This window comes from Mesoplodon bidens (assembly GCF_964165515.1).
Source record: "Mesoplodon bidens genome assembly, chromosome: 2".
Classification (NCBI taxonomy): domain Eukaryota; kingdom Metazoa; phylum Chordata; class Mammalia; order Artiodactyla; family Ziphiidae; genus Mesoplodon; species Mesoplodon bidens.
In genome coordinates this window covers 185,823,067-185,850,662 of record NC_138177.1, presented here as the reverse complement: position 1 = coordinate 185,850,662, position 27,596 = coordinate 185,823,067, and the positions used below count along the sequence as shown (strand labels likewise).

Here is a 27,596-nt window from a genome sequence, read left to right as displayed (position 1 = left end):
ATGTCTGTCCCCTGGCCATTTACCCCCAGCCGGACCAAGGGAACGGTGGCCTGCCTGGCAGAGGCCCTCCTCTGGGTCGGCGGCAGCGTGGCTGTGTCCCCGCAGTGGCAGCTTGGCCTGCTAGGTAAGGGAGCAGCCTGGTCTGGTCATCTGGGGCGGGGCCGGTCTGCTCCTCCCTGGCTAGAGCCCCGCCCAGCCCCAGGGTCACTGGGCTCAGGAGCGGGGCGGGGGGCTGCTCCTGGGGCTGTGAAAGGCCTGGGGGCTCCCACCCCACCTCCATGCAAACCTGTAGCCTCCTGACCCCTCGGGTCTCCCTCTGGGGATCATGGGGCTCTGGCAGCATCCCCCGGTGCACCTGTCTGACCCCCCCTCCCGCTCAGGGCCTGGAGGCTGAACCCCAGGCGGGCAGTGGGGAAGGAAGGGGTGGGGGAGTCAGGGGTAAAGGAGGGGCTGGGGCCACGGTCCTGGTGGATGTGCGGCTGGACACTCTCTGAGGGGGTCCCTGTTACTTTGGGGGGCAGTGGCACCTTCAGCCCAGGTGTGGTGAGGCCAGCATGCTGGTGCCAGACACGTCGGCCCTTAGAGGCCGGCAGGGTGCCCGTCACTGCGGTGAGACTCTGGAGGGTACAGTGTCCGTCCTCGTGGGGCCGGCCCACGGAAGGCCCCATTCGGGTCCGCCCGCCCCTCCGGCTCTCTGTTCCAGCTGGTGGATGGGGCCTGGTCCAGGTACCACCTTCCAGAACCTGGTTCTAGGCCTCTGGGGCCCGTCCCTGTCCCCATCCCCAGCCTCCCCCCTCCCCCCTGCTACCTGCGTCCTGGCAGCCACAACGCGTCTTTACCTCCTGATGTCTCCCCTGGAGCCCAGCCTCCCTGTGCCCGGCTCCCCACTGCGCCCCCCACCCAAGGCCTGCAGTTCAAGGTCAGAGGTTGGCTTCCTCTGAGAAGCCCTCACTGCCTGTTCCCTCGGGCTGACGCTGCCCACGGGCCTCCACAACACCACCCGAGGGTTCCTCATCGGGGGGACCTCGTGGGGTAATTACTTGTGGGACTTCCTGGGTCCCGGGCTTTCTGTAGGCAGTTGTGAAGGGCCGGAGGGGGGCCAGGACAGACCTGTCCCTGGGACTTCTGGAGCCTGTTGCCTCTCCAGCCTGGCCAGCCACGGCCTCCCCTGGTACCTGGGAGACATGCAAGCTGCAGGCGGGAGGCTGAATAGATGGAGGAGGAGGAGGGGAGGGAGGAGAGGGGAGGGGAGGGGAGGGGAGGGGGAGGGGAGGGGAGGAGGAGGAGGAGGAGAGGGGAGGGGGGAGGAGGAGGAGAGGGGAGGAGGAGGAGGGGGAGGAGGAGGAGGAGGAGGGGAGGGGAGGGGGAGGAGGGGAGGGAGGGGAGGGGAGGAGGAGAAGGAGGAGGAGGGGAGGGAGGAGAGGGGATGAGGGGAGGGAGGGGAGGGGAGGGGAGGGGAGGGGAGGGGAGGGGAGGGGGAGGAGGAGGGGAGGGGAGGAGGAGGGGAGGAGGAGGAGGAGGAGGGGGAGGAGAGGGGAGGGGAGGAGGAGGAGGAGGAGGGGGAGGAGGAGGAGGAGGAGAGGGAGGAGGAGGAGAGGGGAGGGATTGGGAGGGAAAGGGAAGGGGAGGGGAGGGGAGGGGAGGGGAGAGAAGGGGACGAGGGGAGGGGAGGGGAGGGGACTAGGGCAGGGGAGGGGAGGGGGAGGGGAGGAGGAGGAGGGGAGGGGACTAGGGGAGGGGAGGGGAGAGGCAGAGGGGCCCCCTGGGGGTAGGTGTGGGGCCTTGGTCTCGTGGAGCCTCCTCCGTGGCCTCCAGGTGGATGTGTGTGGTGCCACCCTTGTGGCGCGTGTGAGGAGGGCGGCTTTCCTGAAGATGCCACGGGAAGGGGATGCAGGCTCTCAGGAGTGCCTGCAGCCGGGCCAGTGAGCCAGGCTGGGCATCGTGGGGGGCTGCCTGCATGCCACCCACCTGGGTCCACCCTGTGCCTGGCCCGGGACCTCGTTGCATAGCAGCTCCTGAGAGCGGGCTCGGCCACCCATGCCTGTGTCCTCTCGTGTGTCGTAGCCTTTGGGGCAGGTCATGGTGGTGGAAGGGGGTGGGTGGGAGGCCGCTGAAGCAGGGTAGAGCTGGGGGGTGGGCAGGGTCCCGTCTGGGACCTCGCCTGGCCCTTGGGCCGCAGGACCATCGGGGAGGCCAACAGGAGCCTGGCTGTGCAGAATCGGTCCTATTCTCTGTGTGGACTCTGGCCTTTGATCAGGGTTCCAGATTGGATCTGTGACCTGAGCCAGCACCTGGGGCCGCAGGCAGGCCTGGAGTCTGAGTTTGGTGCCCTGGTGGGTGGGTGGTCTCTGCACCCCCTTGAGCATGTGTGGGGTGGGGCTGAGGCTGCGATGAGCACAGAGGGGCTGCTGCAGCGCTCACCGGCACCCCCGTCTGTGTCTGTCTGTCTGTGTTGGTCCGTCTGTGTGCCGGGTCGGCGGGCCACCAGTGGAGCGATGTATGAGCGCCATGCAGGCGGGGACACAGATGGTGAAGCTCCGTGGCAGCTCCAAGGGCCTGGTCCGCTTCTACTTCCTGGATGAGCATCGCTCCTGCATCCGCTGGCGGCCCTCACGCAAGAATGAGAAGGCCAAGAGTGAGTGGGGTGGCCCTGGGTGGGGGAGCGGCAGGCAGGGCAGAGCCCCCAGACCAGCACCCAGGGGGGCAGAGGACCCTCCCAGAGCAGCCACTGGGCAGCTGAAGGGGCAGCAAGACCCGGAGCCCTGGAAGTCCCCAGGCCTGGCCCATGGGCTCAGCTGGCCTTGGAGATCCTCGGGGACACCTGGACGCAGTGGGGTGAGGGCCCTGGCCCTGCTGCCCAGCTAGCAGAGCCCTCTGGGACTCAGTGGAGGCTGAGTGGCCCCAGCACCCAGCCCTGCACCGGACGCTGAGATGGGCTGAGAGGCAAAAGTCCTCCAGTCTAGCCGGGGAGATAAGACCACTCATGAGCAGAGAGAGAGACCCTGCTGGGCACCCTGAGGGCATGACCCCGGTGCGGTGCTGCATGCTGGCCCAGGCCGCCTGGGGTGTGAGCAGCCGACAGGCGTGTGGAGGCTGCAGAGCTGTCTGGGTGGGTGGTGGCGGGTGATGAGCTGTGGGCAGGGACCAGGCTGGGGGTCCTAGGGTCAGGAAGAGACACGTGGGTCCTTATAGGCGAGAGCGGGGACTTTACGGCCCCTCCTCTGGCGTTGGTGACTGGAGGGACGCAGGTGTGCCGGGCAGGGCCTCCGCCCCGTGGTTGCTAAGGCCACTGCTGCTACCACGAGGCCCAGGACAGAGCCATGCTGTGGAGCCCCCTGGGAGGGTGTCTTGGAGGAGGGGGCTGGGACTGCCCTGTGGGCCCCGGGGAGGTGGAACCGCCACTGGCTGCTCAGGCAGGAGCCCCTGTGCTCCATCCGGAGCACCTGCTCTGTGCCAGGCACTGTTCCCAGCACTGGGCCTCCTTTGGGAACTGAGCCGCCATGAAGCTGGTCTTCTGAGTGCGAGGTGGGTGACACCACCTAATGGTAGGACAACTTCATATCATGACGAGAAGAACACAGGATGGCAAACAGAGGGGAGCAGGCGGGTAGGGGTCGTGGAGGCCCCTCTGGGGAGGGAGTGACAGGGCAGAGACCAGCAGGCTAGGACGGGGGGAGACCAGGGGCTCTGGCTGTGGAGGGGTCCCCAGGAGGGAGGAACAGTGTGGGGGCAGCTGTCTCCTGACTGTCAGTGCCCCCTAATCTGGGGGCCCAGAACCCCCACCCCTGCCACGAATGTGCGTGCACACAGGGAGCTGGGGAAGCAGGAGCTCCCAGGGAGGGGGTAGTAGGGGCAGAAGACAGAAGGACTCGCACACCCTTCACTGCGCGAGTGGGAAAGCCCCATCATTACTGCCCCGGACACGGTAACGTCCAGGGTGGTGCCGAGCCTGACGCCGGGGGCAGGAGCCGGGCAGGGGGTGCAGGGCTGGAGTCCCTGGCTGTGCCGAGCCCAGGGTGCCTGCTCCCAGCGGGGATGCTGCCCACCTGTGCCCCGACTGCCTGAGAGGGGGCCCTGCCTCAGGCACAGGAACAGACACTACAAACGCCTTTCTCAGCTCATCTCCTTGCGGTGACTCAGCCTCTGAACAGATGCTCCACGGAGCTGCAGGCGCTGCAGCCAGTGATGAAATTCCTGATGGTGCCTGAGCTGGCGTGCACCAAGCGGGACCCCGCTGCCCCCCCGGCCCCCACCTGCTGGTGCCAGACTTTATTACCGAGGCGGCCCCAGGCTCAGACGGGGTGGGAAACCCCAAAGGGCCCCAGCTGTTGCTGAGAGCACCTTGGGGCCTGCGGCTGGAGGATGCCTGGCCCCAGGGAGGGCTGTGACCGTGCCCCCCGCCCCCTGCAGTCTCCATCGACTCCATCCAGGAGGTGAGCGAGGGTCGGCAGTCAGAGGTCTTCCAGCGCTTCCCCGACAGCAGCTTTGACCCCAACTGCTGCTTCAGCATCTACTACGGCAGCCACCGAGAGTCGCTGGACCTGGTCTCGCCCAGCGGCGACGAGGCACGCACCTGGGTCACCGGCCTGCGCTACCTCATGGCCGGCATCCGCGACGAAGACAGCCTGGCCCGCCGCCAGCGCACCCGGGACCAATATCCTCGTGGACGGCGGGAGGGCCCCAGGGACCACCCCTCACTGTCCACCGTGTGGGGCGGGTGAGCCCCAGCTGGCTCACATATTTCGGGAAGTGGAACTTGGGTGGGGGTCTTCCACGCCTTCCTGCCCGGGGAGGGGAGGGGAGGGGAGGGGAGGGGGAGAGGGGAGGGGAGGGGAGGGGAGGGAGGCGTGGCCGGCCTTGCTGCACCTCCGTTGGCCCCTAACTTGGCCCCAAAGTGGCTGAAGCAGACATTTGACGAGGCCGACAAGAACGGCGACGGCAGCCTGAGCATCGGGGAGGTCCTGCAGCTGCTGCACAAGCTGAACGTGAACCTGCCACGGCAGAGGGTGAAGCAGATGTTCAAGGTGAGGCCGGCGGGGCCGCCAGGGGTCTCGGGCCCCGAGCGAGGGCTCCTGGGGACAGGTGTGTGTCCGGCAGCAGGCCGGCCCTGTCCAAGCTGCAGGAGGCCCGGGCGGTGCCATCCAAGCTGCAGCAAATGGCAGGGAAGCAGCCGTCCTGCACCTGTGTGGGGCGGTCAGTCAGATGCCCCAAGCTGTCCCCTGTTCGCGGCTGTGCCGGCACCACTGCAGCAGCTCCCGGGGCCTCCCCAGGCCGGCGGACCGGGCATGTGGGCAGGTGCCGGGTCAGCTAGGGGAACCACCCACGGGTCCTGCACCCCACGTCCCACACTGCCCCACGATTCCCCAGACTTAGTGGGGCGCACGGGCCCTGCCTTTTGGGCAGCAGCTCTGGTTACCCACCGCCCAGCCTGTGGTCCCCAGCCACCCCGGTGTTAGCAGTTATGAAAATGCATCCTCAGCTGAGCGGCTGCCTTTATTGTCTGTAATTAGTTTCTCTCTTTGTGGAGCCCCTGCTGGGCCGGGGGAGGAAGGCGGTGTCAGCAGGTCCTCGTTCCGGGTGGGGACGGGCGAGCAAACGCCACCCTCACTCAGGCCTCACTGTCTTGCTGCCACCTGGGAAGAGGGTTCCGTGAGCTTGACCCAGGCCCTGTGCCCCAACACAAACACACACACACACACACACACACACACACACACACACACAGCCAACTGCTCCATGAGGCTTGGCCCCCGGCTGCTCCCTTCTGGGCTCTCATGAGGGACGGGAGGGTGTGGTCGGCTGGAGGGAAGGGAGCTGGCGGCTCAGAGCACGTGGATCCGTGCGTGAACGGCGGGGGCGGGGTGGTGTGAGCAGGATGCTCTCGGACTGCTGGGTGAGGACTGGGGGGCTCACAGGGCCCCTCCTGAAGGCCCCAGCGGGGACAGAGCCTGCCTGGGCAGTGAGGGGCTGGCAGATAGCTCAGGCCCACGGAGCAGCCCCAGCGTTCCCTGCCTGCCCTGCTTCCAGGGGCAGCTCGGGGTTCAGCAGTGCCTTCCAGAACGGTGAGGCTGTGTCAGGGGCTCAGACTGGCCTCGGAGGCAGGACGAGAGACGAATGCCCCCCACGGAATGGGTGCGAGTGGGCACAGGCTTCTGGGGCCTGAAGGTCCACCACCAAGACCTGGTGAAAATGCCCCCCGCTGGGAGCTCCGGAGAGTCCACGCCCCCTGCCCCTCCTGTAAGGAGGCTGGGCCTCTCCCGCACTCCCTGGGCACAAAAGGGGCTCCCCACAAAGCCCTCTGACCAGCCCCAGGACTAGTGGTGTCCGGGCGCTGTCTAGACTGCTTCAAGGAGGACCTGCCGGTGGGGCCCTGTAGAAAGGCCAGCAGGGGGCTGTAGGCCAGAAGCTGCTGGCCCCAGACCCTGGGCAGCTCAGCCCCAAGTGGGCGTTGTCCACAGTGGCCCCTGCGCACCCAGACCTCCCTGCCCATCTGCACGGGGCCCTCTGTGGGCGCTCGGGAGCCCAGGGAGGGAGGGCTGACCTCCAGCCAGGCAGAGCGGCTCTGATAATTAGTAACAATTTTATGGTCGAGAAATCTCAATATTGTTTCCATTGCCTGGAACTGCCCCAATCAAAGGAGAGATCTGTATGGTGGGTAAAGAGTGGCTTGAGCATAATTTCATTAAGCCTAAAATAACCATGGAACATAGGCCAGGCCGCCCCCTGGGCGGCTCTGAGGCCTGGCCCAGCAGCACAGCTCCGGCCAGCATGTGCTTTCAGCCACTGCGGTTTCCCTTTGTGGCGAGGAGAGCGGCTGCGTGACCACATGGAGGCGTTTCTGGGGCCGAGGGCTCAGAGCCACCTTTCCGGCCCCTGAGGGCCGCGTCATCACAAAGCATTTTCAGCCACCACCTCGGCATGCTGCCCAGCCCGGAGCCTGCGGAGAGGCCAGATCACCCTGCAGGTGGACACTCAGCAGATGGGCATCTCTGCCCAGCTGCAGCCACGGCCCCTGGGAGGGCTACCAGCCGGCCTCTGTCCTGAAGGGGCCCTTTGACCTGCAGTGAGTGCCCTGCCTGGGTCTGTCTCACCAGCTCTAGACACAGGGCTGCCCCCAAACCTGGCACAGACACAGGGGTCCTCATCTGGCATCCGCTGGCCCCGTGCACGTGGCCCTGGGCTGGGCCCCTCATACCAAGCTGGCCCTGTCCTGGCCTTGGTGTGAGCACCCGGCATGGGCACCCGGGTCCTGGAGGGAGATGCTTGGGCTGTGCTGGGCGCTCACCTAGGGGCCAAGCCACCGGGCCGGGGCAGGCAGGGCAGCCTTCCCAGGAGCCCTACTCTCTCCAGGGCCGGGGACATGGGGGTGGCTGTGGCCTGCACCTGGCTCGCTGGTGATCCTTCTGGTTCAGAGGGGGCCTCATTCCCATCTCCAGCCACCCCAGATCGTGTGGCCATAGGAGAAAAGACAATGCAGACGCCCCGAGAGGCTGGCGTGCACTGCTATCCGTGGTGCTGAACCTGGTGTCTCTTTTTGCCGGGCAGTCGCACCCGCACCCGCCCCCCGCCCCCCGCCCCCCACCCTGCTCACCGGGCTAAGGACCCAACCTCGGCACTCAGGGTCTTGAGCACCTTCCACATGGCCCTTCTGGCCCAGCTCCAGGGACCCCCATGACCTTGTAGCACCTCAGGCTTCCTAGGGGCAGCCTGGCCTCCATCACTGGGTGCCCTTGTCCTCTGGGTCTGTCCCTGGCCTCGGCTCTTGGTGTCCCCAGGGTCTGACACCTCAGCAGGTGCTCCCTGAGTGAGTGGATTCATGAGGGAGTCTGTGGTCTCATTAGCAGCCTGGTGGGTTTGCCTGGGGGGTTCCTGTGGGTATTGTGTGAGCTGCTTTCTGGGCAAAATGAGGACGGTGGCTGAGACCAGCATCCTCTCATCTCTGCTGTGGCAGCCAGAGTCTGGGATTCCTACATGCCCGGGGGCCCTGTGCTTTTCTAATCAATGGATGGCCAACCTTAATTACAGATCACAGCCCAGCATAGGCATTAACTCCTGGGTGGGGTGTTGTTGGCTTCAGGGTGGGGTATTTCTCCAGGGTGGGGTGACTTTGCTGGGTTCAGATGCAGGTTGACCTTGGAAGGCTCGGAAAGGGGAAGGGGGGTGAGATCTGTGTTAACAGGTTACTCGGTGGCTTCTTGGTGGGAGAGGCGAGGGGGAGCCCAGTGAGGACGCCGGGGCCGGGCTTGGGGAGCACTCATGAGCCCGTGACCTGGGCAGTGATGCTGGAAGGGGGAGGGGTGATTCGACTCAGGGTTGACGGAGGAATGGGGAGCTTGGAGGCACCCTTGCGGTTGAGGCCCAGGGTGGGATGTGAGGGGACCTGGAGGCCTTGCGTTACAGGAAGCAGACACAGATGACCACCAGGGGACACTGGGCTTTGAGGAGTTCTGTGCCTTCTACAAGATGATGTCCACCCGCCGGGACCTCTACCTGCTCATGCTGGCCTACAGCGACCACAAGGACCACCTGGACGCCGCTGACCTGCAGCGCTTCCTAGAGGTGGAGCAGAAGGTGAGGGTCCCCAGCGGGAGCTGGGCTCCTGGTGGCGGTGGCCTCACCTTGGCCTCCCGGGGCATTTGAGCCCATCCACAGTGTGGCTGAGAGCTTGGGGAAGTGTGGGCACCAGTCTGGCATTCGAGGCCCACTTACTGGACCTGCCTCGGTTCCTAGCACGGGCCAGCCGCCAAGCTGGTGGGGAAGGAGAGTGGCTCAGCCCTGACCGTGGCCCCCCCGGAACTTCCAGAGGGGAGCCCGTGCTTGACCACGGCCCCAACATTAGCGTCGAGCATCTCCTGGCCTAGGTCCCTTGGCCCAGCCTTCAGGCCTGGTCCAGCCACGTGGGTCTGGCCGGCTCCCACCCCCAGGGCTCTGGGCCCATTGCCAACTCACTCCAACATTTGTCCAGCAGACGTGCAGGTGCCTCTGGGTGCCAGCAGGGTGTGCCTGCCCACTGTCCTCGGCCCCAGGCCGCCCCATGCCTCCTGAGAGGCCGAGTGCTCCCCAGGCACTGCCTAGCTGAAGCTCAGGGTCCAGAAGCTCAGGGGTCTGGACCCCTCATCCCGGGCCTGGGTTGGGGAGGGGAAGGCCACCCCCTGAGGGGACAGTGCTCCCACAGCGGGGCTCGGACTGCCTCGGACCACAGATAACATGAGTGCGGCTACTGTGGGCAGCACCGGAGTGAGGCTGAGGGGCCGCTGTTCCAACAGGGGTGGAGGGAGGGAATGTGGCCTGGGCTGGGATGGGCAGACCTGACCCGTTGCCCCCTGACCTTTGCCCTAAGCTCTCCAGAGCTCTTCCTACCGTCTGGGGCCAAAACTGTCCACCGGCTGGGTGGTTTGAGCCCTGGCCCCTGACTCTGGGCCTCCTGGGTCCACAGCTGCTCCGAGCTCTGACCCCATTTGCCCCTCCCCCCACTACATACCCATCCCCCCATTCCTGGGGATGTCCAGGTAGCCCCACTAGTGGGCCTGCCTCTGGGAGCGGGGGCCTCCTGGGGGCTGCACTGTGGGGCCTCTGACACACGGGTCCACCGATGGGCAAGGCCACCTTGGGCTCGGCTGCCATGGGCAGCTTTCTCACGAGGGACTTGGGGAGGTGACAGGAGGGGCCAGGTGAGCCCCCTGGGCTCCTCCAAGGTGGGACGTGGCCCTGGCCCTCCTGCACCTTCTCACACGAGGCCTTGTTCCCTGCCAGCCCACCCTGGTCCACAGCTCTCGAGACCCCTAACGCAGCAGCGGTGGCGGGTGGCCCGGCTGATGCTGCCAAAGACGCCTCCCCTGCCAAGGGTCCTCAGTCAGCGCCAGCTCTTCCAAACCCAGGGGACCCTCTGTAGTCTGCGGGTCACTGAGTCCCAAGTCTCATGCCACTGGGGGTGGCCAGTGAGCCCCGCAATCGGGGGAGCACGCCGCAGGGAACAGGGCCTCAGCCTTGCGTGGTCAGCACCCGTGCACGGAGGCGGCCCACGGTGGGGCTGGAGATGGGCCAGCCTGGCCTCAAGCCCTGGCTCTGGCCTAGATGACGGGCGTGACCCTCGAGAGCTGCCGCGACATCATCGAGCAGTTTGAGCCGTGCCCGGAGAACAAGAGTAAGGGGGCGATGGGCATTGACGGTGAGTGGGCGCCACGCCGGCCCAGCTGCGCTGCCAGGTCAGCGGGGGGCGGAGGGGTCCACGCGGCATGGGGGCGGGTGGTCCCGAGACGAGCCCACGGCGGGGCTGGCACATGGGGCTGAGCCCCTTGTCCCCACCCTGCTCCCCCAGCAGGTTTCACCAACTACACTCGGAGCCCCGCTGGCGACATCTTCAACCCGGAGCACCACCGTGTACACCAGGACATGACGTGGCCGCTGAGCCACTACTTCATCACCTCGTCTCACAACACCTACCTCGTGGGCGACCAGCTCATGTCCCAGTCGAGGGTGGACATGTACGCCTGGGTCCTGCAGGCCGGCTGCCGCTGCGTGGAGGGTGAGTGCTGGGGCTCCGGGACCCAGCACGCCCCTTGGCCCCGGGGGCCGGGCCTTGGCCGTGGGCTGACGTCTCCTGTGGGAGGGCGGGGTGGCCCCGAGGAGCCCTCCGGAGCCTCTGGGCACGGTTTCTGCCCTCTGCCTGGCCGGGGCTGGTATAGGTCTCTCCTGGTGTTAACTGCGGAGCAAGAGGACCGACTCCGGTTAGTGTCCACGGACTGTGGGTCTCTGGGCATTGGTGGTCCGGCCCCTGGAACCCACTGAGGCCTGTCTGCCTACAGTGGACTGCTGGGATGGGCCTGACGGGGAGCCCATTGTGCACCATGGCTACACCCTGACCTCCAAGATCCTCTTCAAAGACGTCATTGAAACCATCAACAAATACGCCTTTGTCAAGAACGAGTGAGTGGCTGGGACTGGGGGGCGCTGGCCCTGGGGTTTGGGGTGGGGAGGGGCTCAAGGGCCTCTTCCTGCCCCTCCTGCACACCCTTTCTGCGGAGCCGTGCAACGTTTTGGCGGCTGGTTTCTTGTTGAGGATGAGGGGCAGGGGAGGGGCGGAGGAGCGGCAAGGCGGTGGATGCAGGAGCAACAGCTGGGCCAGGCAGGGCGCGTGTGTCGGCGGCCCCGGGCCACAGACACCTGGTGTCAGACGCCTTCGACAGTGGTGGCTCTGGCACTAATTGCCCTTAAGAAGTTACTCTGTGTCCAGACTCAACTTGCTGTCACTCAGAACGGCTGTAGACACTGTTGAACAAAATCCAGTTTGGTTTCTGGAGATAGAAGGCTGCCTCCCCACACTGTTACCCTGGAGTCTCAGCTCAGTGAGGCCCACAGGTGAGAGGGAGGAGCTAACTGAGTGAAGGAGGGGGGAGGGGAAGCGAGACAGATTTAAGAACTAGGAACAGAGGTGCCCCTCCGGGAAGACCTGGCACAGGCTCTGTCTTGGAAGGGAGTGGGAGTGAGGGACCTCTGCAGGGCCTTCTGGACTCTGGAATTGCAGGTGGGGGGGCGTCTCAGGGCAGGGGGGCTGGGACACACGGGTCTCCTGTAGGCGCCAAGGGGCCAGGGGCCTGCTGGGGTCTCAGGACGGGGCTTGCACCTCCCATGCCAGCATAATCTTTGTGGGCACAAGGTTCTCCCCCAGGCCTCGGTCCCCTGACTGGGAAATGGGGACAGGAGCACCTTTGCCCCAGGCCGTTCTTCTCCACATCGCAGGACTCACCCACCCATCTCTTGCTCTAGTTTATGACTTCTAGGTCTGGGTCATTTACATTTTCTAAAAGGATTATGTTGCCTTTGGGCAAAAATCCAAGTAAATGTGCACATGACTGAAAAAATAAATCAAACAACTGAAGAACTTATCATGAAAATCCCCACGCTGCACTCCGCATTCTGCACCACGTAGGTAATAATGATGTTCCCCCCAGATGGTGTGTACCAGGCTATGTCTCCTTCCTTACTGGGCCAACGTTGGGCCCCAGGGCCATGCACAAGACAGTGTCTCCAGTATCTCGGTGAATGGGATCATCTTTCTCACAGTCTATCCATTGCTCCACATTGCACCTCAGTGTAGTCCACAGCATTTTTTTTTTGGCCGTGCTGCGTGGCTTGTGGGATATTAGTTCCCCCACCAGAGGGGAACTAACCCTAACCCTGGGCTCCCTGCGGTGCAAGCGCAGAGCCCTAACGCTGGACCACCAGGGGGGTCCCCCACATCATTTTCAAACCATGACTTGCTTGAACGTTTCCTTCTGTTTTTCCTGGGGTTTCTAATTGCCTTTGTTATTTTCTTATTGGGAGAAGTACATGCCTTCTTTACCCATCCCTAAGGTCTCCCAGTTCCTTTCCCCCACACTCACTTGCTTTTGAAAGCCATTGGTGGGCCCCCTCCCAGAGTGGCTGGCAGCCCCGTCTATCCTGGGCTCCTGTGAAGATTCCTCCTCATTCAGTGGTGCAGGTGACCTGCAGTCCTACATACGGGAGACCTAGCCTTCCCCTGGCCTCATTCTGCACCTTCCCTCTTGGGGCCACAGGTATCCAGTGATCCTGTCCATTGAGAACCACTGCAGTGTCGTCCAGCAGAAGAAGATGGCCCAGTATCTGACCGACATCCTCGGGGACAAGCTGGACTTGTCATCAGTAAGCAGTGAGGATGCCACCATGCTACCCTCTCCACAGATGCTCAAGGGCAAGATCCTGGTGAAGGTGAGCCCCTGCCTGCCCCTCCTGGGGCCAGCATCCTGCTGAGCCTCTGACCTCCGACCTCTAACCTGCAGTCAGGTCAAGGGCAAGGCCCTGCTCCAGACAGGCTGGGGTTCCACACCATCTGTGATAGATTTGAGGGGTCACGGCAAGCCCTGCCCCTGACCTGGCCTCCATCTCCCCATGCCGGTCAAGCAATTTGGGGCCTTTGGCATGCACACCCGGGCATGTCCCCCCCACGCTCCTGCTGCAAGGATGGGTGGGCCGGCCCTGCCCCCGGCCTGAGAGCCACAGGCCAGCTTGGGAAAGGCTCCTACGCTTTGCTGCTGCTCCTGTGGGTGCCGGCCCCCCAGCACTTCCCACAGGGCCCCTGCCGAGGTCCCCCTCCTCCCCCAGGGCAAGAAGCTCCCGGCCGACATCAGCGAGGATGCTGAGGAGGGCGAGGTGTCTGATGAGGACAGTGCAGATGAGATTGATGACGACTGCAAGCTCCTCAACGGGGATGTGAGTGGGGGTGGGGGGCGTTGGGGGCCGGGGGAGCTGCAGCCCCGAGCAGCCAGCTCAAGCCTTGTTGGGGCGTGGGGCAGATTCTGAGGGTGATTTGCAAAGCTGCCAGGCTGCTGGGCATGCACTCGGCCTGGGCCAGCGGGGGACACCCTGCCCACCCCTCCACACAGGACACGAACCCCGCGTTCCCAGCTAGCGGCTGTCACCTATTCTCAGAGAGTCGCTGGGACCAGGGGCAATGCTGCGAGGCTGAGGAGTCCACAAGGGCTTTGAGCAGCCAAGGGGTAGGCGGGGATGGGAGGCGGGACTCTCTAATTAGCGTCTTCCCTCTTCTGGGTACCGCCAAGGTATTATTTCTCCCTGAGGGGCCATCGGATGGGAAAATAATTGTGCAGCTGGCTAATTGTTTTAGAAAGCCCTGAGGCAGTGGATTCCTCCCGCTCCGGTGGGTTTGCATGTTTCCCTGCCTGGCCAGGGGTGATAGTAAACCCTCTGTCTGTGGTGGCCACCTTGCACCCACTCCAGCCTGGGCATGGGGGTGCCCAGATGCCCAAGGCCCAGGCCCTGTCTGGAGGGTCCAAGTTGGTCAGGGCCACACTGGGGGCTGTCCCCACCCCGTCCATCTCCTTGAGGCGCACGGTGGCTGGTGGTGGGTTCCCAGATCCTGAGCTGCTGAGCGGCTCTCAGAGCCCAGAGGGGCCGCTGGGTGCCCGGTGAGAGGTCCACTTGGTCCCGCGGGCAGCATCTGAAGGAGACAGGTGTTAGAATCAGATGGGCCTGGGCTCAGGGCCTGCTCGGCCCTGTTTGAGGCCCCGGGACAAATCACATGCCGGGACGCACAGCAACGTGATGTAGGAACGAGCCTGGGGCCAGCTCCAGGCGTGAGCTGGAGCTCACATGGGGCGAGCGTGAAGTGGTGCTGGCCCTGCCTGAGACTGGACGCTGTCCCCGCTGCTGCCTGCAAGCTAGGGACCGAGGCCAACGGGCTGGCCGTCCGCCTCTTGCAGGCCTCCACCAACCTGAAGCGTGTGGAAAACATTGCCAAGAGGAAACTGGATTCCCTAATGAAGGAGTCAAAGATTCGGGACCGTGAGGACCCCAGTGACGTCACCGCGGCCACGCTGCCCCCGCCTGGCAGACGCGGGCACAAAGCAGAGGCCACAAAGGTCAGAGCCCCGAGGCCGGCAGGGTCGGCCTGCAGCTGGGGGAGGGACCAGAGCGTGAGGTTTCTGCATAGCTGCACGCACACACCTGCACGCACACACACCTGCCCCCCCAAACCTGCACACACGCACACACCTGCACACACACACCTGCACACACATCGGCACACACACATACATGCCCACATACACACACACCTGCACACACGCACACACACATACCTGCATGCATACACACACACTGCCCCTGGTGTACCTCTCCACCCCAGGTCCTCCAGGAGCTCACACTTGGCTGTTCCAATTCTCATCATGAGGGACCCTCAGCTGTCACCCTGTCACAGGCAGATGGCCAGGGAGGGGCTGCCCTGTTTGTGTGGCTAACAGCCTGTCCCCTGGAGGCCTGCGACAGGTCCTCTAGCCCACACCCTCCCTGCCTGTGGGCAGGAGCGGGCTGGCAGCCCCCAGGGCACCTGCAGCTCCTTGCAGAAGAGGACCTGGGCGTGGCCTGGGGGGTCTGGTGGTGATAGGGAGGGGCTCCAGGCTCTCAGAGCCGAGTGAGTCCTGGGCAGCTGTGCAGTCCCTGGCCTGGAGGCCCTCCAGCCGCATAGGGAAGGGCCGCTGAGCTCTGGGAAGTTCCTCTGTGGGAGAACAGTGTGGGGGCCGTCAAGGCGGACGTGAAGTATATGGGGGCCGGGCCAGTGCTGCTGAGCAGTTGTGGTGCTGTCTGGAGGGGCCGGCAAACACTGGAGATGGCCACATCAGCTGAGTGGCCTGAAAGCCGGCGCCCTGCGGGGGCTGTGGTGGGCAGGGCAGCTGGCCTTGGGGCCAGGAGGGTGCCGGTTAGCCCCGCAGACCCCATTTTGCGAGCGCGAGGCCCATCAGGCGCTGTGTCCTGGTGGGCGGGGCTGCCCACACCCCCTGAGGACGGCAGGCGGGCGCTGCCTCCCCTGCTGAACTTGGGGTGCGCACGGTGGGAGCGGGTGCGCAGATTCTGGCTGTGGCCACAGCACTTCTCCAGGATCTGGGCCCGCAGGCGCCTCTCCGCGCTTGTGCCCAGATTCAGGGGTGCTCGTGTGCTGGGTGACCGCGGGGTGTAAAGAGCCAGGAGGTGTGTCACCCCTGCCGGCTCCTGACACGCCGTGAACACGGCTTCCCGTGCCTCTGCCAGCTCGCGGGTTTTCTGAGCGCCTACGTTGCTGTGCCTTGGGCTCTGGACCAGCGCCCCTCGGGGCAGCCAGCCAGCGGGTGGGAGACAGCACTCCCCAGGGGGCGGAGGAGGGGGTGGGGGATGGCCCCGTGGCCGTCCCGACCCCTCTGCCCTCCTTGGCCGGGCCTGGGGGGCCTCACATCTCCCGCTTGAGCTCCAGACTCCCTGCTAGGCGACTGGAACCCAGACCTGAGGGGCTCTGCTCATTTTCTGGGTGAGGCCAGCGAGCCAGGCAGGGGCGTGGCCGAGGGAGGCGTGTGTGCGCAGGGGCGCCCACAGCGGGGTGTGTACAAGCTCGCGTGGGTGCACGCAGGGTGCGTGTGCAGATATGTGCAGATGTGTGTGCCCCTGGCTGAAGCCCCTCCTTGACAGGGAACCTCGGCTGCGAAGCCAGCTCCCGCCCTGGTGGGCACGTCCTGAGCAATGTTGGGAGAGTTCGGGGGCGGGGGGGGCATCTGTGGAAGGGGCTGGGGGCGGCAGGTGACGGCTGTGATGAGGGACCTCGGGGACGCTGGCACAGACTCCCAGCTGCTCCAGAGGTGTGACTGAGCTTCAGGATGGATGAGAGCTTTGTGCCTCGGCCCCAGAGGGGGAGGGACAGGCCAGGGTGCCGCCAGGACCGGGGGTCCCTTGGGTGGGGGCAGGAGGGGAGCCGCCAATGCTCATGTTCTGTAACAGCAGCGAAGAAGCTGGTCCTGTAGCCTCAGGAGGCTCACCGTAGCCCCGTGTGCAATCGGTAACGGTAAATGGCCACGGCCCAGGGGACTGTCTAAGTAGGTAATAGCTTTGCCGCTGCAAGAAGCAGGCGGGGACTCCTGAGCTGCGGGATCCCCGTATGAGGATTACCTAAGCGGGCTCGCCAAGGAATGTTCCAGACACACAAGAGGCATTTATTAGGCCATCACCATCCATGGGAAAAAATCAGGACTAGGCACTTGATGAGTTTCGAATGGCACATCGTGGGGAGCCGATACGGGCGCGCGAGTGGGCACTGTTCTCAGGCCTCTGCTCCCGGCACCCCGGGGGCTGGATCAGTGGCCAGCCTGGGGCCCGGCTCCCCCCTTCCTCCACGCCCCTCCCAGCTCCCTCTCTTCCAGGAAGGCGGCCCAGGGCCTCTGGGAGGAGCTGCCCATCCCAACCCACGGTGGGGTCTGAGGCTGGGCTCACCCCACCCCCGTTGTCTGTCTCTCCTCCCAGGCCGAGGAGGACGTGGAGTCTGGGGAGGAGGCCGGTACCAGCAGACAGAACAGCCGGCTCCTCGTGGGCAGCTTCTCCAAGCGCAAGGTCTGCCGGGCTCCCGGGTGGGCTCCCTGCCCCCATGTGCCCCAGCTGTCCCTGCGCCAGCCAGAGTTGGGGGGTCTCCTCCAGGACCGAGGGCCTCTGGGATTCCTGGAGCCCTGGTCGGGGCCGGATGGAGCAGGGGCCTCGATGGCCCTCCCCTGGTCCACACTGGTCGATACCCAGAGTGCAGGTCACCCAGGGCCTGGGCCAAGCAGGGCACTGCAGAGGAGGGGGGCGCCAGGACCCCGGGGCTGCAGGCCCTTCCCTCGCAGCCTCCTGGCCTCTGCAGACGGCCCGCCTGAGCCTGGGGCTCCACCAGTCCTGACTGTGCCCTGGCTCTGCACAGAAAAAGAGCAGCAAGCTGAAGAAGGCAGCCAGCGTGGAGGAGGGGGATGAGGACCTGGACTCCCAAGGCAGCCAGAGCCGAGGGTCAGTGCCCTGCCTCCATGCCGGGCCCTTGAAGAGGCACCGCGGCAGGAAGTGCTGAGACCGTTGTCCTGGCAACAGTAGGCGTCAGATGCGCAGGCTCAGGGACCCGCACGGTGGGGAGCGGCCGTGGGGGCCCAGGGCAGGGACCCCGGGGTGCAGGGCCAGACTGGAGAGCGCGGGTCCCTGTGCTCGTTTCTGTAGCAGCTGTCGCGGTCGGCCACCTGCCCCCTCCCCCAGTGTCACCTCTCAGCACGTCCACCGCATGTCCCGACGCCTGGAACACAGGGGCATAGTGGACGCCTGATGGACGCTCCCCGGAGCCTGAACAGGGAGGCGTGCGACCCAGGTCCTGACCCCACCCCTCCCGCAGGGCCGCCCGGCAGAAGAAGACCATGAAGCTGTCCCGGGCCCTCTCAGACCTGGTCAAATACACCAAGTCCGTGGGCATCCACGACGTGGAGATGGAGGGTGAGGGGCCCCTGGGTGGGGGGAGCATCAGGGCCCCGGGGGGGTTGCTGACCCGGTGCCCTGACGCCGCCCGTCTCACCCGGCAGTGGCGTCCAGCTGGCAGGTGTCTTCCTTCAGCGAGACCAAGGCCCAGCAGATCCTGCAGCAGAAGCCTGCCCAGTACCTGCGCTTCAACCAGCACCAGCTCTCTCGCGTCTATCCCTCCTCCTACCGAGTGGACTCCAGCAACTACAACCCACAGCCCTTCTGGAACACCGGCTGCCAGATGGGTGGGTGCCGGGGCCTGGGGCGGCCGGGCTGGTGAGGGGGTGCAGCTGGGTTCTCCGCGGCCGCTCTGCTTGCCCTTGGCTCTGGAGAACCTTCGCGGCATCCAGCCAACGTCACCAGGATGGCGCCGGGGCGGGGGCCGCTGGGGCGGGGGCCTTAGGACCCCAGGGCAAGGCGGGAAAGACACAGGTGCGTCCAGGCTCCTCAGGTGCGCGGGGCCGCTGTGCCGGCTCTGCGGGAAGTCCTGCCGGGACGCATGGCCCTGGTCGTGCCCGATGTGAGCCCCAGGGCCCCTGCTCGCATAGTGGACGTGGGCTCACGGGCAGCGGCGGGGCGGGACACATGGGCTGGGCGTTGAGCCGGCCACTTCACGTCCTTCCCCACAGTCGCCCTGAACTACCAGTCGGAGGGGCGGATGCTCCAGCTGAACCGGGCCAAGTTCAGCGCCAACGGCAGCTGCGGCTACGTGCTCAAGCCCCCGTGCATGTGCCAGGGTGAGGCTGCGGGCTCAGGACGGGGACACGGGGGTGGGGGCTGCTGCACGGAGGTGGCAGGGGGCGGCCACAGCGAGGCCACCTGTCGGGTCAGGCTGGGGCACAGGGAAGCGCCGCCACCCTGCCGGGCATCTGCGGCCCCTCCCCACCCTGCCCCAGTGCGAGGGTCCCCGGGCGAGGCGCCCTTGGGTGAGGTCTGCCTGGCACTTCCTCCCTTCTTGGTCACCTCAGTTTTCTCCCCGATGTGCTGAAAACGACTTGTGGGTTTCTTCCCATCTTAATCCTAACCCGTCCTCCCACGTGCCTCTTGGCTTGTGCTGTGCAGCGTTTATCTGCAGTGGCCTCTTTGAGTTATCGACGTGCGCAGCCCCAGGCCCCCCACCCTGGACCCTGTCCCCGGGCACCCGGACCCCCACCCAGAGGCAGTGTGGCCTCGCGCTGAGCCCCCGTGGTCCACCTGTGGGAGGAGTGAGCTGGGCCCACATCATGGGGAGGCCACAGAGGTGACCGGCCTACGGCCCCCGGCGCCCACCCCTGCCCTGGGAGCCTGCCTCCCCTCCCCTCCCGCACCCGGGGCTCCCATCCAGTGGATGGGGTGGAGGTGGGCGTGGATGCACTGGGGCTGCCCCGGGAGCCGGGGGTGGGTTTGCCCTGCCCGCTCAGCCTCACCCTGGCCCCCCTCAGGCGTCTTCAACCCCAACTCCGAGGACCCTTTGCCCGGTCAGCTCAAGAAGCAGCTGGTGCTTCGGATCATCAGCGGACAGCAGCTCCCCAAGCCGCGGGACTCCATGCTGGGGGACCGAGGGGAGGTAGGAGGCAGGGCCTGGGGGGCCGGGGAGGGCCGGGGCGTGGCCCGGGGGTGCCACCCTGCGCTGTGTGCCAGATCATCGACCCCTTCGTGGAGGTGGAGGTCGTCGGGCTCCCCGTGGACTGCAGCAAGGAGCAGACGCGCGTCGTGGACGACAACGGTGAGGACGCGGGAGGGCCGGGGGCGCCCGGAGGCCAGCCTGTGCCCCGAGGCCCCGTCACAGCTCCTGTGCTGGTGACACCAGTCTGACCGGGAAGGGAAGGGTGAGGGCCACCGCCTGTGACCCACATAACTGTCCAGGATGCCCCCTCGGCTGGACGCCCAGTGACAGCCACCTGGCCTTCCCGTGTTGCTTCTCTCAGCTGGTGGCCAGCCCAGGAGGAGGTGCTGGGAGAGGGCGTGGGCCCACGTGGCCTCCAGGCTGGAACTGTGGTGCGGACGGGGACCGGCCTGTCTGAGAGGTGGGGGAGGGGCAAAGGTGACAGACACCTCCTCCTGGTGGCCTCCAGGATTCAACCCCATGTGGGAGGAGACCCTGGTGTTCACGGTGCACATGCCTGAGATAGCGCTGGTGCGCTTCCTCGTCTGGGACCATGACCCCATTGGGCGTGACTTCATAGGCCAAAGGACGCTGGCCTTCAGCAGCATGATGCCAGGTGGGCAGGGGGCCAGTGGGGGTCGGGGAGGGCAGAGCCCTGGGCCAGTGCCCCCCGTAGCGCGTCCCCCGCAGGCCAGCAGAGGACGCCAGGACAGGGTGGGGCTCAGCTTCCTCCTGCGCGTTGCCTCCTACCACGGGTGGGCCTGGGGATACCGAGGGAGCTGAGGAGGAGGGTTCAAGGCCACGGCCCTGTGTGGTCAGGGTGGGGGAGGGGAGCACCAGCTGCGGAGCCCCTTAGCCCCCAGAAGATGGTTGCTCTGCAGGAGACAGCAATCCTGGCAGGCTTCCTGGAGGAGGTAGGCTCCCCAGGACCGGGCTCACAGGTTGTATTCAGGGCTTTGGGACCTTTAAGTAGAGTGGGGGGGACGTGGGTGGGTAGGACCCGTGGTGAGCACGACCCCGGCTGTTTCAGGCTATCGGCACGTGTACCTGGAGGGGATGGAAGAGGCCTCCATCTTTGTCCACGTGGCCATCAGTGACATCAGTGGTAAGGTGAGTGCCACCTGCAAGGTCACTTGCTGTTGGGAGGGGGTGCCCCAGCCCCCCCCCACCCCCCACCGCATCCGTGTCCCTGGGGCCATGAGGCCTAGTGGTTACCTTGATGGGCCTGTGTCTCCATCCACGAAATGAGTGGCCGGGGCCCCCGGGCGTGCCTCTGTGTCCCGGGGCCAGTGTGGCCACCAGCATATGGAAGCCATGGCCCTTCCTGGGCAGCCCCGGCCCCTCCCATCTCTCCTGAGCCTCCCCTTCTACTGCCCGGGGTCCCCTGGTTCTCTGTCCCTCCTTGAAGGCGTCTGCCTGGCTTTGCCCCGTCCCTCACCTGCTCCCAGTACATTTGCCCCACACGGGGTCTCACTCTGACTTCCCCAGTCTGCAGAGCCCAGGGGTCCCTCGTTCTAAGTCTGGGGCCTAGCAAGGCTGCACGCGGTGGTCTGTCAGGCACACACGCGGGTCCACGTGGCTTCCGGCACTAACCGTCTCTCTCCTACCGTGTTCCTCGGCCCTGGGTGCGGCCGATGGAGGCCCCGCAGGCCTCCCAGCTCCATTGTGCGTCCGTGGTTGCCCTGTCGGTCCTGTGTCTCCGTCTCCGCGCTCCACGCCCGCTTTTGGTGTCTCACAGCCCCACTCTGTCTCTTTGGTCTTGCAGTGGGCTTCTGTATGTCCAAAGTCTACTTTTAGAAGCACGGCCCTGTTAGGAGCTCAAAGGTACCCCAGCGCGGGGGCGGCGTGGCCTGCCCGCCCCCCACCTGCATGCTCAGGCCACCCCATTAGCCTCCGTGAATTCCTGGTAGCATTTTGGAGACTCTCAGCTCATGTGACATGGGTCGGGACGTGGTTCCGGGTCCCCTGGGCCATCCTCAGGCACAGAGCAGCATTTACGAGGCAGGTCCAGGACTTCAGCCGGGCCTCCTGTGTGTCCGCCCCGAGGTCTGGCCCATCTCCTCCTGCCCTTGGCCTCTCCGACTCCTGCACCTCCCCCACCCCCCCACCCTGCCCTGCCCCCCTGTGTCCGGTCCTCTAGCCGCCGGCCCTCCCAGCACCCGCGCCCCCTCCGTCTCCCCACCCTTCCCTCTGTGCTCTGCCTGCCTGTGTGCCCCTCTGATCTGTCTGTGCTTCGATGCCCAGTGCTGGAGGGAGAGGGTGGGTGGGTGGGGGCAGGGTAGATCCCAGGGACCAGGAGCTCCGAGCTTGAATTCTGGACCTTCTTCTAAATGACTTTCTAGCCAACTTTGACCAAATTGCTCTGGATTTGGGATCTTGAATCAGACAGCTGATTCAAGTGCTGGCCACTAACGCCTCTGCCCAGATGTGCCCCCGTGTCGCGGGGGCCGTGGCTGTCTCCAGGGTCTCTGCATGTGAGGACCCTGCCGGCCTCTCCGGGGTTGACCCAGGCACGTGCCAGCCGGTCCTGGGGACACTGGCTTCCTTCCTCAGGCCGGGAGGCTGCGGGGAGAGGCCTTGTAGGGGCCTCCCGGGCCCGGCCGTCTGGGAAGGACTGCCTGGCAGGCATCTGGAAAGGCTTCCCGGAAGAGGCAGCACCTCCAGGGGAGAGGGCCGGGCAGGAGTATGGGTGAGCCGACCGCGGGGCTGCACCTGGCTGTGCTTGCTTCCTCGGCCACGGTGCCTGGGGGCGGGTGGGAGCGGTGCTGCTCCGTCTGGTTCACACCCTGTCTTGTTCTCCACACCAGGGCCACCCTGGGGGCCCCATGCCAGCCTGCCCTGCCAGAGCTGGGGCCCCAGGGGCTGGAGGGGTGAAGAGAGCAGTGGGCACAGGGCTGGGGTCCAGGTCTCTGCTTGGGAGACCCTGGGGAGGCCTCCCCGCTCCAGCACTCCCTGGCCACCTGCCCTGAGAGCCACAGACCGTCCGCCAGCGCCCACTCCCTCCACCCTGGTGCAGGCAGGCGCCGTCCATGCTGTGCTGAGGCCACAGCCTCCTCCGCCCCTGGTAGAGCCTCCCTGGAGACTGTCCTCCTTACACACAGCCCTGAGTGGTGCCCCAAGCGAGCCGGCCCGTCGGGCCGCAGCAGGCTCTCCTGGGCCACGGCCTCCGGAGCACGGCTGGATGGGGCTGGGCAGTCTCCGGCCCCTGGTGCCCAGCTGTCGGCTATGTACCTCCTTCTCTTGCAGGTCAAGCAGGCTCTGGGCCTAAAAGGCCTGTTCCTCCGAGGCCCAAAGCCCGGATCCCTGGACAGTCATGCTGCTGGGCGGCCCCCGACCCGGCCCTCTGTTAGCCAGCGGCTCCTGCGGCGCACGGCCAGTGCCCCAACCAAGAGTCAGAAGCCAGGCCGCAAGGCCTTCCCAGAGCTGGTCCTGGGCCCGCAGGACGTGGGCTCTGAGGGGGAGGCCAGCGACGCAGCACCCTCCAGCCCCGGACCCACTCCCGAGGCCCCGGCCCTGGAGGAGCCGGGCAGCCGCAGCCCTCGAGGTAAGGCACCGGTGGAGAGGAGCCCGGTGCAGGTGCGGCCCCCGCAGGCCCCCGAGGGCCCTGGGCCTGCCAGGATGGCCACCACCTGCATGAAGTGCGTGGTGGGCTCTTGCACCGGTGAGGACGCTGAGGGCCTGCGGAGGGGGCAGCTGCCCAGCCCGGGGCCCGAGGGCAGGCACGCGGCCATCAGCCAGCAGCCCCGCGCCTGGGCAGGCTCGCTGGGGGCCCCCCCCACAGCCCCGGGAAGAAGCAGAGGGGCCCCCAAGGGCCCTGGGTCCCGGCAGCCGGGGCCGGGCGGCCGCGGCTTCGTGTCCTCGGACTCCAGCAGCCCAGGCAGCCCCGAGGGGACCCCCCGCTGGCCTGAGGGCGCCCGCAGGCAGGCAGGGGCCCTGCAGAGGGAGATGAACGCCCTGTTCGTTCAAAAGCTGGAGGAGATTAGGAGTAAGTCCCCCGTGCTCTCCACCGGTAAGCCCAGACACTCCTCTGCAGTGTCCCCGTGGTGGCTCCCACGCTGCCCCCGCATGGCCTGGCTGGCGTCCCCACTGTGCTTCCGTGTCCAGAACCGTGGCCTCCGTGTGTTCACTGTGCCTTCGTTTCCTTGCTCCACTGGCTGGTCCCATGGCCCCCTCAGCCCCCAGACCCCCGTCTGACCATGATTTGCCCTGCAGGCCCCCGATGCCCCCCAGGGGCTGGGAAAGTGATTGCAGCTCTGGCTGCAGGCGTCCTCACCCCGGGCTGGGGACTGGGGAGTCCGAGCCGGGTCTGCTTGCCGAGGCCTGCAGCCCAAAGGGTGGCCTCTGGAGACCAGCCCCAGTGCCCGGGCCGAGCCTCCCTCCCTGGCCTGACCACCAGGGCCCGGGGGCAGCTTCCAGGCCCTCCTCCTGCCTCCCCCTGGTCCCTGGCCGGCACCGCAGTCCTCTGGGGAGTCTGGCCTGGGTTCCTGGCTGGGGCTCAGAGTCCCGACATAGAGGCCTCTGTTTGCAAAGTGTGAGGGGAGCAGATCGACCGTGGCCCTTGGCCTTGGGGACGCACGTGTGAGAAGCTCTGCTCTGGACACCCCCCACCCCGGCCCCAGGGCTGGTCGTGACAGAACTGCCTGTGGCCCCTGGTCACAGGGAGCAGTCCCAGCCTGGGGAGGGCGTGCTGGAAGCTGGGCCATCCTCCCGCTCCCCCTCTGTACCCACCCAGCCTTGCGTCCGTCTGTCCACGGCCAGCCCCACCCCGGCGCTGACCACCCTCTTCTCCTTTCTGTCCCCATGCTGCCTTCCTAGTCAGGGATTGAGAGCGGCCGAGTGCCAGGTAACGGGGCCCGGCCACGCGTGGGCCCTGAGCTGCGCCGGTCCCGGGAGGACCCTGCCTGTGCGCCCAGGCCCATCTCTTCCCCCAGCAGCAGCAGAGCCGGAGGGCAGGGTGGGGGCAGCTGTGAGCACGTGGAGGGGCCTGGAGCCCTGCGGGCGCCCCTGACACGTGCCTCCCCCTCTCCCCGCAGATGCCCACCCCTTCTCCTCCCTGTGCAGCCTGGAAACCATTGCCGAGGAGCCAGCCCGGGGTCCTGGCCCCCCACTGCCAGCTGCCGTCTCCCCCAGCCACGCCCCTGGAGGGCCCCAGTGCTCCTCAGGGCCCAGCACCAGCTCGGCAAGCCCCCCAAGGGCGGCTCTGGGAGCTTCCGGGCCCCTCCAGCTCAGGACCGGGAGCCAAGGGAACACGGAGCCAGCCCCCGAAAGCAGGCAGTGGGCGTGCCACGGCGGGGGCCCTGCTGGGGCCTGCCAGGGGGCCCCCGGTAGCCAGACGGACAGCAGGGGCCACCCCCGGGCTCTGGGCCATGTGCCCAGAAGGCCAAGAGTGAGGGGCAGGTCCCCTCGGAGTCCCTGGGAGGATGGTGGCCCCTGGCCGGGCCCCGCCCCGTCGTGTCCTTGGATGCCACTGGCAGTGACCAGCTATGGCAGCAGCTGGAGCCAGGCAGCCACTGTGGCAGCGTGTCCTCGTCCTCCAGCCTGTTGTCTGGTGACACGGTCATCGCCCTCTCCCTGCTGGGCCTGGGCTTGGGACTTGAGAGCCTCCCAGGGGCCCCAGCGGGACACCTGCCCCTGTGGCCCTGCTCGGCCTCGGCCGCCTGCCTGGACCTGCCCGCTGTGACCAAGAGCAAATCCAACTCCAACCTGCAGGCTGCTGGCCAGCTGCCTGTGGGGCCTGACGAGCTGCAGCCCCGCCCCCTGGCCCCATGGCCACCCTGGGCCCGCCACTCCCTGGTGGGCCTCCCGGACTGCACTGTGGCTGCCAAGTCCAAGAGCCTCGGGGACCTGACCGCGGACGGCTTTGCCCCCCGCGTGGAGAGCCCGGGCCGCGGCCTGGGCCTCGCTGGGGAGAGGCCGGCAGGGCGGGGGGCGCGGCCGGACGCCCTGACGGAGCAGCTGCGCAGCCTCACGGGGTTCCAGAAGGCTGGGGGCATCACGTTGCCCACCAGCGGGGGCCCGGCTGGGGAGCGGGCAGCGGGGGGCCCGGGCTTCCTGCGGCGCTCCTCCTCCCGCAGCCAGAGCCGTGTGCGCGCCTTCGCCAGCCGGGCCCGCCGGGCCCAGGAGCGGCAGCAGCGGCTGCAGTGCCCGAGGGGCCCCCCAGAGGGGGAGCGGGGTACCCCTGAGGGCGCCTGCTGCGTGGGCAAGAGGGCTGTGGGGATGCGCTGGCCCCCGCCAAGGGCGCTACCAACCAGCTGTCAGGTGCTGCCGCCACTGGCCTCCTGCTGAGGCTCTGAGCCGCCCTCCCTGCAGCCCAGGGCTGGGTGGGGCCCGCGTTTGCTCAGGATGCGGAACTGCCGCCCCCCGAGGCTGCCCGCCTGTCCGGTGTGGCTGTGCCCCTCCCTCCGCCCTGCCCCTCTTTCTGGGAGGAAGGAGCCCGCCCTGGGGCAGGGCAGAGTTTTCACGACCTTTTAAGATCCACATACACATAGAGAGAGATTTAAATTTTTAGAGGCAAAGCTTCTACAGTAAGAAAATGGTGCCGTGTCCTTTTCCACTTTGCCCTGGTTTCAGCTGCGGGGCGTGTGCGGGTGCGCGTCTGCTGGGCCCTGCCATGCGAGGCGCCCAGAGTGACCTGGAGCGTGGCCATCCCCGCCCTGACTGCTGGCTTGTTCTGCACACACTCTGCTCTGTACGGGATGTTGTAGACTCTTGTAAACTCCCAAACACAACTCCAATAAACACGCTTGCGCTTGCTCCGAGTGGGCTGCCGGCCCGCTCCCTCTGTGGCCGCGTACCCGGTGTCACTGGGCTGGAACCCAGAAGATGCCCCCCACCCTCTGCCCGCAGATGGCTTGGCTGGACCGCGCCCAGGGTCAGGGCCACAAGCCCCGAACACACCCCTGTTCTTTCCCTCCCTCTCTCCCAGCCCCACTTATCGGGGGCAGACATTGGCCCTGGCAGGGACTCCAGGCCAGAGGGTCCCCAGCTGTGGGGCTGCTGCTCCCGAAGTCTCTGTGCCCACGGTTTCAGGACCGCTCCCTCCCTCGAGAAGCCGGGGGGCTGACTGCTCTCCCCACCCGAGCACCTGGCCTGCACAGAAGCCAGCTGAGGTGTCAGAGGCCACCCCAAGGGTGGACTCTCTCGGTACAACAGGCAGGGGCTGGGGGCAGCCCACCCACGGCTCAGTTCGGGGAGGCCTCGGGCCCCGCACCAGGATCAGCCCTATGGTCCAGGGTCGGAGGCCCTGGGGACGGTGGGTGCCGGGCAAGGCGTCTGAAAGGCTGGGTGTTGGTGGGCGCCAGGCGCTCTGTGGGGGGCTGTCTCTTGCTGTGTCCCTTGTAGGCCCCAGGGACCCACGCCGGCCGCTTGCCCAAACTCAGCAAAGGCCTGGGGGATGGGCAGTTGTGCCGGTGCCACTTTCCTCCCAGGACCTGTCAGGCCCCTCGGAACCGGGAAGGCCCTCCTCCTTCCTCTGGTTGGGAGAGCTCAGCCTGGGGGAGCTGTGGCCCAACCCCGGAAGGGAGGGGTCCCCAAGGCAGGGCGTCTGGGCTCCTAGAATCTTGGGGGCAGTGAAGGGGAGATGGGGGGCAGGGAGGGACACAGCCTGGGGCAATCTGCCAGGGCTCACAAGATATGGGGGAGGGCGGTCAGCCCTTCTCCAGCCCCATGTGGGCACTGCTTCTTGTTCCGTTACCTCCCAGGGGCTGCCCTCAGCTGCTGGGAGGCCCAGAGACTTTCTGTCCCAGCTGAGAAAGGGACAGGGCATCGCAAGAGGGGTACCTGAGGGCAGGGCAGGTGCTCAGAGCCCTGGTGCCCTACTCACTGCGGGGCCACCGCAGGCTCCCCCCGCCTGTCCAGCGGCACTCAGGGGAGGGCCAGGGCCTGACAGGAGGGAGGCCCAGCGACGCATCATGACACGGGCTGAGCTGGGCGCTGACTGGACCTCTGGAGTCCTCCTGGGTGTCTGTGCAGGGCATGCCGTGCACAGGGAGCCCCAGACCAGCTAGGATGATGCTGCTCCACCACCAGGGACGGGAGGACAGAGGGTGGCCTGGGCAGAAGAGGGGCCAGGCCAGGCCTCAGAGGCGAGACCACAGGAAGCCGAGCCGTGCCTGGGTGCAGGCTGGGGGGTAGTGAGGGGCTGTGCTGGGGTCAAGGCGGGTGAGCCTTCCCGGAAAGGGGATCACAGGGACCACCCACTGGACAG

General features: G+C 66.5%; 1 protein-coding gene across 1 annotated transcript; it reads left to right on the top strand.

The window, feature by feature from the left end:
- Positions 1-25,683, top strand: PLCH2 (phospholipase C eta 2; the record flags this gene model as incomplete). The annotated part of the gene is given in 24 exon segments (XM_081215979.1): positions 1-124; positions 2,489-2,635; positions 4,411-4,717; positions 4,832-5,024; positions 8,401-8,571; positions 10,075-10,168; positions 10,322-10,525; positions 10,806-10,926; positions 12,558-12,729; positions 13,123-13,230; positions 14,241-14,399; positions 16,801-16,887; positions 17,231-17,313; positions 17,684-17,781; positions 17,868-18,050; positions 18,435-18,542; positions 19,227-19,351; positions 19,426-19,510; positions 19,860-20,006; positions 20,421-20,500; positions 22,637-22,934; positions 24,424-24,768; positions 24,771-25,589; positions 25,592-25,683. Coding segments are annotated over 24 exon segments (4,350 nt in total).
- Between the last annotated feature and the right edge of the window lie 1,913 nt (positions 25,684-27,596).